This window comes from Meleagris gallopavo, chromosome 1, assembly GCF_905368555.1.
Source record: "Meleagris gallopavo chromosome 1, MGAL_WU_HG_1.1, whole genome shotgun sequence".
Taxonomy (NCBI): domain Eukaryota; kingdom Metazoa; phylum Chordata; class Aves; order Galliformes; family Phasianidae; genus Meleagris; species Meleagris gallopavo.
Window position 1 is genome coordinate 10162866 of NC_139404.1, and position 14112 is coordinate 10176977.

At 32.8% G+C, this 14112-nt stretch overlaps 1 protein-coding gene across 5 annotated transcripts in view; it reads left to right on the top strand.

The window, feature by feature from the left end:
• Positions 1-14112, top strand: part of CACNA2D1 (calcium voltage-gated channel auxiliary subunit alpha2delta 1) — a 353910-nt gene that overhangs the window by 239934 nt on the left and 99864 nt on the right. For all 5 annotated transcript variants that reach the window (XM_085216402.1, XM_085216374.1, XM_085216379.1 and 2 more), the window contains exon 7: positions 10955-11086. In XM_085216402.1, the coding sequence (XP_085072528.1) occupies positions 10955-11086 (132 nt within the window). The remainder of the gene's footprint in view (positions 1-10954; positions 11087-14112) is intronic.

A 14112-nucleotide genomic window follows, 5' to 3' on the forward strand; every position in this document is an offset into this window, starting at 1 on the left:
ATCTGAAAGATTCTTGCTTGTAAGAGTTTGATAAAAACAAATGCAATGCAATCTGATATTTAAAAAAATGGAAGTATTTTTTACTACTTTTTTATATAATTGCCTCAGAGAAATCAGGGTGTGTCATAGTATATCTGAAGAATATTATTGTTTGACTTTCATTGTTCCAACTCATGCAGATATGTTATTTGTTTATCTTCTGTCCAAAAAAAAAAAAAAAAAAAAAAAAAGTGTTTTGTTGTTGTTGTTGTTTAAAGGCAAATAAAAGTGTTTTGATACCGGTATTTTGATATAGAATATTGTCTTCATCTTTGGCTAGCTTTTCTCTAGCTACTGCATTCTCCTGTGTGATTATCACAGAAAGTTGCCAGGTCCTTGCACTAACCTCAACATCTGGTCTCTCTTCCTATGGATGATGGATTCCACTGTACAGCTGTGGAAGTTTTTCTGCAATAATTTTCTCCTCTCATTCTTTTTTACCTGGAGCAGTATTTATAAATGTATGACATTCCAAAGAGCTTTTTTCCCTCTTTCTACTCCTGAATAATGACAAATATAGGAGCCTGCAGAATCAGGGAGGGAGATAAAAGGCTTTGCTTTCCCTTCCACCCATGAATTCCAAGTTGATGGGCACTAACAGGACAAATTTTCAAATGTGGGTACCTGTTGTCCTTGTATCTATCTACATATTTAGCACCCTAAATTCATACATATATTCCCAGAAGTACACAGAGGATTGTAGATTCATTTCTGGGGCTCAGTTTTACCCCAAAGCACAGCAACTTCCTCACTGGTACAAGTTGAGCATACAAACGTGTGTGCTCACAACTTGGTTTCTTGTCACTTTTTCTCAGGCACTGAAAGTCAAGTCCATTTCACTTCCCTTACTCAGTGGAAAAGAATTATTCCTTGCTTTTTAATTGTCGCTTTTCTTTGTTTCCATTTGATTTTTATTTCACAACAGTGATCTTTTTGGTACAGCATGTTACATGTTTGGTACTGATTATGTATTGGATTTGGTGGGGTTTTTTGACTGTTCTGCAAGCACAAATAATTCCAATTGTTGTATTGATATTCTGAAAAAAAAAAGGAAATGAAACAGTTGTTTAAATGTGACTTTTCTGATGTTTTTAATTGCTAACCAGAGGTTGCTTCATATGACAAACATTAGAGAATCCACGTATATCATAAAGGTATTTTTGTGCCAAGATGCCAGTTTATATCAAGAAATCACTCAAAATACCTTAGAGATATTAAAGTCTTAGGGAGTTTGTGACTTAAATTTGACAGTGATGTTAAGAATAAGTCAGTTGTTTCTGTTTGATATCTAAGGAAGATCTTTAGTAAGACTTCTGTCCATTTCTGTTAGCTAAGTGTTCTCTCTTTTCAGTTATACTAGATAATCTAGCTGTAACTTGTTCCAAACACATTTGCTGCTGAAAATGGCCAGAATAGTGAAATTTTTGTTAAAAATAGCTACAGCAAAGATTGCATGTAGTAACAAATAAAAGCTCCAAAACCCATGTAATACGAATATCATATCCTCAGCACCATTGTTTCACTATACAGAACTGCTTTCATTGTAGTGCACTGCTAGCTGACACAGATGAAAATACTGAAACCAGAATGTTGCTTAAAATAAAGTCAAGGCAATTAATTTCTCACTTAGGATAAATCTTTGTTGCTAATATGCTTTTTAAATTTTATTTTATTATTATTAATATTTTTTTCCTCCCCATCTCATTTTATTTTCAAAATGATTGCTGAAAGGTCTTGTTTGACATTTCAGATCTCCATGTTACTGGAATACCTCCTGAACTGATGCAAACTGTGAAAGCACGATAGGATTTAGCTGGTGTTAAGCTCCGGGCTTTCCTCTTGTCAAATATGGAAGTTAAACTTGGGTAGAATTGTCGGGAAGACTGGGGCCAAAGGCTGTTACATTTGCTTTGTGATACAAATACTTGTTAGACTAATACTGAATCCAAATTCAGTCTACTTATCCTCCTCCTTATTCTGAGAAATGTAGTATTTCATGTTGTCATTCCCTGTCTTTGATTGAAGGTAGTTGTTTAAAAGACATAATGACTTCAAGGGTCTTCAAAATTTATTAACAATTTTGATTGCAGGTGCGTTTTCTCCATAGCACTTGTTCCATCTTTGTCTAGATTTCTTTAAGACATCTCTATTAGCTGGAATCAACTATATAGAAGTATTTAAAAGCCACAAACTCAGCTCTGATGTTAGAAATTCTACTTTTGAGTTCTTACAAATTTGGGAAGGATTACAACAATTGAATTCCATCACAGAAAGCTAAAATAACTGAAAATTTAGTGTAGATTAAAATATTTAAAGTGGATGTATGTAAGGCAATAAGATTTTTTTGTTCATACCATACCAACTGTTTCCCGCAAATTTACTGCCTCTTCCTGGGACTCCATGTAATCATAAAATATGCAAATTACGTCAAAACAAGGAGATCTTCAGCAAACACTTGAATACAGAAATGCTTCTATTCAAACATTTTAAAACTCCCATAAAAGGTGAATAAAGCAATGAATACAGAAAACTCAGATGAATCCTAAGAGCACTCATGGCATGAAAGTAGACAAAAAAAAAAAGCTGTGTGATTGTACTGCAATCTTGAAAATCCCTTTGAGTCTTTTATAATTTCTAATGCATTTTGAGTCTTACGGAATGATTTGTCAGATAATTTTTTCTTTTTTCTTTACTTTTTAATTGCTTGCAAAATCTAAAGTGGTAAGTCCTGCCTCTTCATTCAGTGGTCTGCCCATTGCATTAGTTGACTTATGCAGTACTCGCACAGAGAGCAGGTGAACACTGCTGGATTACAGCATTCTGGAAGCATGGGATAAAGTCACTTCCCTGTATAGTGCAGGAGTTTTATTATTAACTTAATTCAGGCCAGGATTCACTCCAAGAGTGAAAATCAGCCCACTAGCTTAGAATTGGGAATGTGTATTTTGTTCCTCATTAATTTAATGTTGTGCATTAAATAAAAATATATTTTTTTCTTCTTTTAAAGGCACAAGACAAGTCTTTATTTATAAGATTAAATAGCAAAGCCTTCAGAGAGAGGAAACCTTCTGTTTGTATAGGAAGCTAATGTTTGATTTAGACCTTTCTAGTGTGCTGCAAACTTTCCCTCTTTAAGAGAAAAGGGTTAAATTAATGTTACCTTTACGTAACCTACAAAAAAAAAAAAAAAAGAAAATCAAGCTTAATTAACCATCAAGATACTGTACCTGTAATGGTGTCATACTGCAGAATTTCTATTTTATTTTTATGTTCTGCTTCCAAGAAGGCCATAAGCCAGATGCTTGTGGGACAGATGGTTCATATGGTGAAGGGAGGGAACATTTTTGAGTAGCTGGTTTTTGGAAGATATTTATCCTCATCAAAGTTTTGGCATAACAAATTTCTCCAGAGTAAAGACTGTTATGCATCCTTTGTCCAAAGGCAACAACAATTAAAAAAAAAAAAAAAAAAAAAAAAAAAAGTTGAAATTTCATTTTCTTTTAATTCTACATAATTGTCCGAAATTGTTAGAACATTGACAAGGAACAGTGGTTGTCACATCTGTACCAGCTCAGTTAACAAAACAGGTTTTATCTCATTATCATTTTTCTCACGTTTCTTGCTTGTGCACTGTATTCCCCTCACACTCAGTGTGTCTTGGATTTCTGCTGCCAGATATGCATTTAGATAGATTAAGCCTGCCTGCTATTCATTAATATTTCATTTATATAGGGACTAGATTAGAGTCCCATTACACAAATCCACTGTATTATTTTAATATTTATAAAAAATCTCTAAAACACACAAAAATCATTATGTTCTATATAGAACTTCCAAATAAAATAGGTATATACTATAAAATTTATAATACAATATTGTGTGTAATATTTATTTTCATAATATTATATTGTTAATGATACTAGATTATATAAAGATCATACATATTTGTATTTATTTATGTATATATATAATAAAATATATATGTACAGGTGGTTTGCCTGCACTTAATATTCATTAATGAAAAATGAATAGGAAATAGTTTTACTTCCAATTCTTGTCCTTCAGTAATATAAATATATATTTGTATAAAACTTCATTGCTGGAAATTACTATAACTTTTTAAAGGAGCATTTTTATTTGTATCAAAGATCAGGAATAGAACAGAAAATTATGTTTAGTTGCCAAATCTAATTGATAATTTGTCCAAGTCATTCTTTTAACAAACTGGTTTTAAATGATCTCTTGTCTTCTATCAGCCATTCTAAGACTTTCCTCTCTGAAAGAGATCTCTTAATTTCCTGCTTTAAATTAATAATAACTAGCTGATATCCGTTTTTTGTTCTGCTAGTATCATCCTTAGACTTGCATATTCTTTTTAGAGTTGATCTTGCTTTCTGATTCAACATCATTTTTCTAGATTAAATCACTCAAAATCTCATCTCCTTTCAGAAAACAGGTTTTTTTTTACCTGTTTAAACTTTTTTCAATTACCTTATTAAACTTTTTCAGTACTTTGTCCACTTATAATTCATCTCTTGGATTAACAGAGATAATAAACTCAGTTTTCTAGACTATATATCAAACTTTCTTTATGCTATTGAATTAAAATATATCTACTTTTGTTGGATCTGCTTACTCTTTCCAATTTGCTATGACTGGTGACAGAACAGAAGGAATTGCTATTGATGGGAAGTGTTACTGTTGCAAGAAAAACTGAAAAATTTGTAATAAGTAGTTACATATGTGACAGCATCCATTTCTGAATTAATAGTGTTTTCAGACTACAAATACTGTAAATTATATTTTGAATGATTAAAATAGTTAAAATATGCTGCAGGTAGCACGGGAGAGAACATTTTTGTGAGTTGAATGTCGTTTGTGTCCTTCTCACTTTAAACAGCTGTAGTTCAGGATTTACTAATCTCGCGTCTTTGAAGTCACCTGTAAATCTTGATAATGGTAAAAAATCAAGAGGAGTTGTAGTTACTTTTCTAAGTTTGTTCTGTTTTTCATCTTACTTGGTCTCTTACACTGGTTAGCTCTGCAAAATCCAAAATTCCCCTATCTCTCCTCTAATCAATTATATCTTTTATCTTGTGTGTTTTCTTATCCTCTCCTCAGAGAAAACAAAAGAGAGTACTGTATGATTGTTAGCACTGGATGTATCTCAATTTTCAAATATGTGCTCGATATTAGAAGATGCAAGGTAAAAGCCAGTGTTCATCTTTTGTGACTTCTAAGATGCACAGACAGTAATATAAACAATATGTTGCAATATATTAATAAGGGCGCCTTTTGTTTTTTATAACAGCATAAATAACTTGTTTAAAAACTATAGTTTGTACTGAAGGTTTTACAACTCAATATTATATTCTCTCTCTTTAGTTGAGCTACAATAGAAGCTTATTTTCTTTACATTCTTATTTCCTTCTCCTGGGCATTTCTTCTTTTAATGAGCTTTCAGTGTGATGTTCTAGCTATCAGCATGCAGTGGCTAAGCCAGTCAGCATACATCATACGGCATTGCCAATTAATTTTCTTGATTTGACACAGACACAACAGCATGCTAGACTTCACTGACTTCTTCAAAAAATTTTATATAGAACTGCCTGGGACATAATATCAGATATCTAATGGGGAGCAAAGAAATTATTCATTTAAAGAAGAATTCCATGACATTTATTCATTTATGTTTTTAATTAAGAATGTAAAATACATACTCTATAAAATTATCTTTTAGCAATCTTAGATGCCAAAACTATTTCATTGCTATTACGCATATTAAAATGTATATTTCAACACTTTATTTCTTCAGCATGATTGAGTGAATATTCTGAACAGTTCTAATTATCCAGTAATTTAAAGTTAAATTATGATAGAAAATACAAATACTGTTTTCAAGGCATGAATTTTTAACTGATCTGTATATAAGAGATGAAGCAGAGCAGCACTGAAAATAATGACCTACCTAGCTGGTCACCACTGAAAAGAATGGAAAGAATACAATTTCTTTTCATTTCTTAAATACTTGTTTTGATTATTATTTTTTTTTAATTGAAAAAAAAAAGACACTTTTCTATCTGTTATTCTTTACCTTTCAAAGTATGCAATTAGTTTCTAATATAGTTGCACAAAGTAGAATAGTGTCATCATCAGGTAGATGCTTTCAAGACTGAATAAAAGTTACTGAATGTGTACAACTAATTTGTTAAACTTGGTGTTCTGGAGATACATCTTGTAGATACATATTCCTATGAATATTCCACATTCCTATGATCCATGTATGTACTGAACAGCCTGTTCTATCCCCGTGAGCGGATAGCAGTGCAACCTTGGGAGCTCTGATTTATTTGCAGAGAGATGTGGAATAAAATGCTCCCCAGTTCTCAGATGTTTTTATTATTATTCTCATTTAACTGGCTTCTGATAATCTGTGAAGTTGTTTGGTTGTTGTTGTTTTTAATGACCCTTTGAGCCAAACGGTTTCCTATGGTGTTCTATGGAAAGCCTAAGCATCTAAATTCAGATTTCTGATTCCACTGAGAGGACTAGTTACCTAGGAGACAGTATTCATTTTGGATCCACTGTAATCTTTCCTTTGCTCTTGCCTATTGCTCATGTTGAGCTTTGCAAGAGAGACATAGCATACACCTCAATTTGAAGTACTGTAGCTTAAGTTGGTGTCGACTAGATTTTTCAAATGATTGCATTTGGGAATTATCTAGAAAATATGTGCTTGATCAATGTAAACATCTAATTAAAAATAAGATGGAAGGAATTTAATCTTGAAAGAATGAGTGTTGTGCTGTCACTACTTTTTTCATCCAAGAGGCAGCATTAGTTCTGAGTCTGTGAATAAAATTAACTCCTTGACAGACAAAATCATGAGAAAAACATAGGTAATAAAAAAGACAGTCTGTACAGACAGCAGAAGTTCTAAAATACCTATATAGCATGTCTACAGACAGAAACCTGTGTGTCCATGTAAATATATAAAAATATGCTTTTGCAAATATATTCTCCCAGTTTTAAATACCATAAGATTGGACTGCAAATATGTATTTCATTCATAAGAATAACTAGTGGGTGTTATTTTCAAATAAACTTCGAGTTTATTTGAATCAACTTCATTAAATAAGATATGGAACTGTAATACTTGCCATACGCTAAAAGACAATTAATGGTCTGTAGAAGCAGTCCCTTCTGTTCTGCCTGGGATATGTGTAGCTGCCTCAACAGGGAGCAGCATCTGACACATTTTCTGATATAGTAAATAGCTTTCAGGCTTTTTAAATAATGTTATACTCTGCCTTGTATGCAGTCCAGGGCCTATATATTGAATAAATCATCAGAAGTGTATTCCAGTTCTTTTAAAGAGAGAGCAGTAGTGCTCTCACTTTATTATTGATTACATTTGCAGAGGAAAATTGAATCCATTTCTTGTCAAGGCTCCTAAACCTCATGTGATAAAGAAGAGGGGAAAGTGAGAAGATAGATGGATCTCATTGGAATTAAGAATGATGTTTTTTACTGTTCAATGATTAATTTTATTTTTCATCTTGTTTGTATCAAGTGAAAGGTAGCAGTTGAAGTACTTAGCAGAAACAATCTTCATAGACTTCTTTTAGCAGAATTAGAAATAAAGTTATTGGAGAGTTGTCTTAAAGTAGACTCTGCAAATTATCAGTCAAAAGCTCTTTCCCGTACAAATGTTATCTCAAAAAGAAACCTTTTTTTTCTGGTCTATACAGCATCTCAATGGGTGTGACTATAGCATGTCTGAACATTTTGTTTTACTAAAATATGTTTTTTTTGTAACAGAAAAATAAGTGAAATTATCTCTTCTATTAATGAAGCCAGTATAAATCTATGTATTTCAAATCAAGATATTCTGACGATTAGTATGATCTCTACTAAGAGCTAGTCAAAGTCATGCTCTATTAATTTTTATGTGCAAATTAAGAATCATATTTTAGTATGAGCCATTTGAATGGCTTTGTTTGTGTTGAAGGGTTTTGCTTTCTTTTCTTTAGATGGCAAGTTTCAAATCCTTTGGTATAGGCTTTAAACCACTGTCAAGTGATATTGGTTTTAAATTGCCTCTTACCAGAGGTATTGCAATAAAAATGTAGGGGAACTGATTTGCAGCTTGTCTTTTGAAATCCAGAATGTACCTTTAGCAGAAGCAGAAGAGTAATGTATGTTGTGGAAAATAGAGAAATAAATGATTAAAGCTAAAATTCCCAGCATCCTTTTCCTTATTTACTGTTCACTGGGTTAGTTAAAACAGAGCATTTCAAGTATGCTAATGAAAGTATATATATATATATATATATAAATAAATATATATCATATATATCTTGAATAAAGGGAGCAAATTTTAATTAGAGACAGCAAACTGCTTCAGAAGTAATTGTTTTAATGATCACACTATCAACTATTTACATAACAATTCCACCAAATAAATTCTTGTGTCTTCGAGGCACATATTGTTAGTAGTCTTTTTCATTGTATGCCTGTTTGGATGTTCTCTTCTTGTTCTCATGTTCAATTCCACATTATTATTCTTGTTTTCTTTCCAACCTGGTGTGATTTTTTTCTTAGATTTCTTTAGAATGTTTTATTTTTCTCTGGGAGAAAATTATTGAGAAGGAGGAGGAGGGAGGGAAAAGTGGACCATCTGATCATAAAACTCTTTCCTTGGATTGTAAGGCATCCACCAATATTACAAATAAAATCTGGGCAGTCATATTTCTTGCTTTATAGCCTAATCTACACAAATTTAATAAAATGCTGAAATTGTTTGTTTCAGTTTATCCATTCTTCAGCACTTTGGTACTGAAGTACTTTGGTATTTTACTAATTGTAGATTCTCAGTTTCTCCTTTTTTCTGTAAGCATGTATTATTTTAGAAGCATACTTTTATATATGTATGTATTTGCACATGTGTACATGTATGTTCATGTTGCTAAATCTCTACAACGTCTATTCGTATGATTTTAAAGACACTGCAGCAATATTTGTAAATGTATAGTGATATGGCTATTATATCTTAATATTGCATATAGTTTATTTATTAGTGAGATTATTATCTGAAGGAAATCTCTTTGGAAATACTGTATTCCATTTCATATGTGAAGGAACTGCTTCCAGACGTGCATAGCCACCAGTTTAAAAAAGCAATTGTGACCATCAATTTAATAATAGCTTTTTTTTTTTTTTTTTTTTTTCCTGATTGAATGTTTTACTGGGGTAGGGTGAAAAATTGGCTGCCAGATTTGGGGATAGAGGCTGCAGCAATTTTAAGACAGATCACAAGGCTAAAGAAATGCATTGACTTACATTGTTCTGGGGCTAGGGAGTCCATGGAGGACACTGAAACCTGAATGTTTTGTCAGATATAAGAGGTAAGAATTACTGTCACCCATGTGCCTTAACTACCCTATGCTCCAGGGCCCTAAATGCATTAGGAACCAATGACATAGGCTTCCACTGTGCCAAGTACTCTGTAAATCATGCAAGGAAACAACAAAAATCAGGTGTGAAAGGAAATCCTTCTGAGTCAGTAAATGGCAAAGCTTCTAATGACTTCTTTGAGCCACTTCTGAAATTAAGACTGGGAACAAAGAATGAATTCAGAAAAAAGTTTATGTATGCTTTTTTTTTTTACAGTAGATCTAACTGGTTCTGAAAGAGATAGTTGAGTAGCAACCATTCTAAAATGATTAGCTTTTCATAATACCTCTGGGAATTATTCCTCTTTTTCAAGTAAATAAACATTTTTATAATTTCCTAATTGACAAGGAGACACTATAAAGTTTATTGTTTACAGGAAATCTCAAGAGCTGGAAATCTAATTTCATATTTCTATAAACAGATGTACCATGAGAGAGCAGTATTACCTTAAAAATCCTTTGAAAAACAGACAAATGTTTCTGCCAAACACAGAGAGTAGCAATTTTCTCTTTAATGTTTGATAACAAGTCTATGAAATTTAATGTTACAATCTCATTTCTCTAGTACTTGTAACAAACTCATTTTCAAATTGTGCTGTCAAATGTTAACTTTTAATCTATCCTTATTCTTATTTCCATGGGCTAGAATGTAAATCTACATGCATAAATTTATACTGTGGTGCCACTCATTTTTGTTAAACATGAACTGCTTTTATTTCTATTTGACTTGTCCATTTGCAAGAGAACATAAAAATTCTTTCTTGTATGCAATACCATACTGCAGGAAAAACATATATTACAGTATTGCCTGGACATTCAGTCTTTAGCTAATCATACTTAAAAATGTGAATACTCTTGTTTTTACCTCGTTGTAAAACTGACCCAGTTCATAAATATTAATGTTCACACTGCTGATCTTTCTATAAATAATCACATATATAAGCATGAATAATTTGTTAGCATGCAATAATGAGTGTATGAGAATCCCACTTTAATACTGCAATTCAAGTACTCATCTTTTCCCCCCTTCCCCCATAGAACTCCCTGAAGGCATCTGTTTGGACAGGGAAAGCTTTGTTAGCTTTTCTAAAAAACTCACCTGCTTTTGTTGACAATACTCTAATTGCATTGTTCTGAGATTAATAGAAACATCAACTTTATATGCCTTTGTATGACTACATTTACTTTTCTATGACAGGGAAGTGCAACTAGAGTAACATCTCATAAAGTATTTTCAGAAGACATTATATGAATAAATCAACAGCCATTGCTTACAAATAATTAAATGTGAAGAAGGGAATATGAGAAACTTAAAGAAAATTCTTAAGGAATTCTTAACTAATAAACAAATGAGCTGTAAAAGGATTAGAAGCTTTATTACTTTCCATAATAATTTAGTTTGCTTTTTTTTTATAGTTAGTGTAACTTTCTAACTTGGAAATGTGCTTTATCTTTGACAGCAACAATAGTGTTAAATGAACTCAATTGGACTGCAGCATTGGATGATGTATTCAAGCGGAACAGAGAAGAAGACCCCACTTTATTATGGCAAGTTTTTGGTAGTGCAACTGGCCTCGCTAGGTATTACCCAGGTAACTGAAGTCTCCTTGAGTATTGTCCTATCTACATACTGCCTTAAAAAATATGAATTATTTAGAAGAAATATAAGGTAGCTAAAGATTACTTTCTTATGTAAGTGGGATTTCTGTTAAGCAGAAATAACTCAAAGGCTTTGAATTTATTCTGGCAGGAAGTTAGTATGAGGAGGAGGAAAATAGAGATTAAATAAATCAGTAGTTGTATATTGTTCAGAATAAGAGGAACAGAAGATTATGGCCTTTGAAAAATAGAACAGTTAAATTTTGATTTTTTATTGCTTTCTGTATAGTGAGTAAAAAAAAATGGTTAAATATTTGTTAAGAGTGATTTTGTACCCGTCTAGTTTTGAAAATATTGACTGACTAGACAGGTAATCTTTATGATTGAAGTCAGTGAAAGTACAATTGCACCATGCTTATGTCATGCAGAATTCATGATCTTGAACTGTTACATTTTTACTATCGGAGCTAAGGTCAGCAGATAGAACTTGATTATTTCAAATAGTATCTGTTCCACCTGTCAAATAATCCTGTCAGTGAAACACGCAAATTTATTTAAACAGATGTGTATTTTACTGAATTTTGATCATCTGTAGCCTTAATTTGGTACTTGATGAATACTACCTCATGGAAAGCTTTGTTTTATGGAAACACAAACTATTAGATGCTGTTATCAATAACAAAATAATGTGCTCACTCCATGAGATAATTGTGTCTAACCTCTTTTACTTACTACTGGTTAAGGAATACCTTTGAGATCCTTTTTCTTCTGATTATACAGGATTGTTGCTGCTTATGAAAATGAGATTATGCTAAAGATGTTACTATGACTAGCACAACTGCTGACATTGGCAGAGAAAGTGCCTTAGGCAAGTTTGCAGGAAGAAATATATCATAGCACCTGAATACTGTTTGCTTTGTCGTGCTAGATACTGATGAAATAAATACAGTGAGATGTTGCAGAAAACATAATATTGAAAATGTTAATTTCATGTTTCTTGATTTTCAGAGGTTCCATCTCACAGCTTTCCATATCTGTTAGTACTGTTTGGGGTCACTGTTATTACCACTTACCGTATAGTGACGTTTTCCAAGTGCTGAAAAAGAAATATTTCTAAAATACATATCTGTGGCAATCTCTGTGAAATTAATTTCAAATACAAGATTTTCACATCTATTGAAAAGTATATTATTGTATTTAGCAAGCCTGCCTACTTCAGATGTTCACCAACATAATGCAGCTTCAGAGTCTTTACATATTTGTCCTTAGAGCGCCTTTGAAAGATGTAAAAAGCTTATTTTCCCAATTTTGCATGTAGATAAGGAACTTGTACATACTCCATCTAAACACAGATTTATATTTACTGTTCAGTTACTGCTTAGTCTATAGCCACATGCCTAAGTTTATTAGCTTCCTAGTCATATCAGAAGATAACTTCAAAAATTGTTAAGTAATTTCCTGATCTCTAGAATTTGTACACCCAAAAATTATTCTGGAGCAGTTTGACAGTTCTCAAGTTAGACGTGTTGTTCTGTGCAACTTCTTCCCACTTCCTTCCATTTATATTTCAAATGGTAAGCTGCTTGTTTTTTAGATTTTTAATTGGGAACAGTTATTCACATCTCTCTGTTCCTGTAAACTGTTTTTCTCAGTTTGCAGAGAATTATCTGACACATACAAATATTCTGAAAATGAAATCAGGTTTCGTATACCAGAAGAGATGTCTTTCACATTAGATATTTGAAGATTATGTTATAAATTGTCTGCTCATTATGAAATGTGTTATATCCATTCAGTATTACCTCTCTTAATAAACAATCAATCTTTGCTGCCTCTAAGCTGTGGAGAAATTCTTTAGTCACAGGTATCTTGAGTTGTTTTGGTCCAATAGTATGTTATGTCCTTGAGTAATTAGCTAGATAGTGCATCACTTTCATCTTCTGTAGGCTTTTAGCCTGTCCTTGTCACCATAGCAATCAGCAACACGAAGGGGTTGTTGTGAAAGGCCCCATCCATGAAAAATGTGTGTAAAATACTTCAGAAATGCTATGAAAATTAGCCTTTTTTGCATATATCCCTTTGTTTCCTACAAGTATTCTATAGTAGGTACTGTTGTGGACTCCTCTATTGTCACATACAAGATATTCTATTATTTTCAGCTGTGCTTTGTCTGACTCTTCAGAATATTTGTACTCCTTTGTCTCTATCAAGGGGTCAAGACAGTTTTCTTCAAACTGTGACCTAGGCTGAGGAAAGCTATATTCTATTTGACATTGTTGTTTTTTGTTTTAAAAAAAAAAAAACAACAACAGAATCATAGAATGGCCTGGATTGAAAAAGACTACAATGATCATCTACTTTCAAATCCACTGCCATGAGCAGGGTCACCAACCACCAGACCAGGCTTCCCAGAGCCACATCCAGCCTGGCCTTGTATGCCTCCAAGGATGGGGCATCCACAACCTCCTTGAGCAACCTGTTCCAGTGCATCACCACCCTCTGAGTGAAAAATGTCCTTCCAATATCCAACCTAAATCTCCCCTGTCCTAGTTTAAAACCATTCCCCCTTGTCCTATCACTGCCCACCCTTGTAAACAGTTGTTCCTTCTCCTGTTTATATGCTCTCTTCAAGTACTGGAAAGCCACAGTGAGATCTCCCCAGAGCCTTCTCTTCTGCAAACTAATCAAGGCCAGTTCTCTCAACCTTTCTTCATAAGAGAGGTTCTCTAGCCCTCTGATCATCTTAGTAGCCCTCCTCTGCAATGGAGACTGCATTGAGATTGAATTCTGTTTTTATACATCAATAGTTTGCTTCCTCCATTTTATTAATTGTTTTTCTCTAGAATATACTCAGTTCAACTTTCATTCTCAAACATCAAGACAGAAATTGAAAAGAGGAGCCAAAGATCCTAAGAATCTAAGTTTTTACCTTTCAGTTAGACCTTTAGTCAACTTAATGCAATTTTCTTGTACTGAGATTTTCCTCCTTGAAATTATTTGGCAAGCTGTGTCTTCCCTA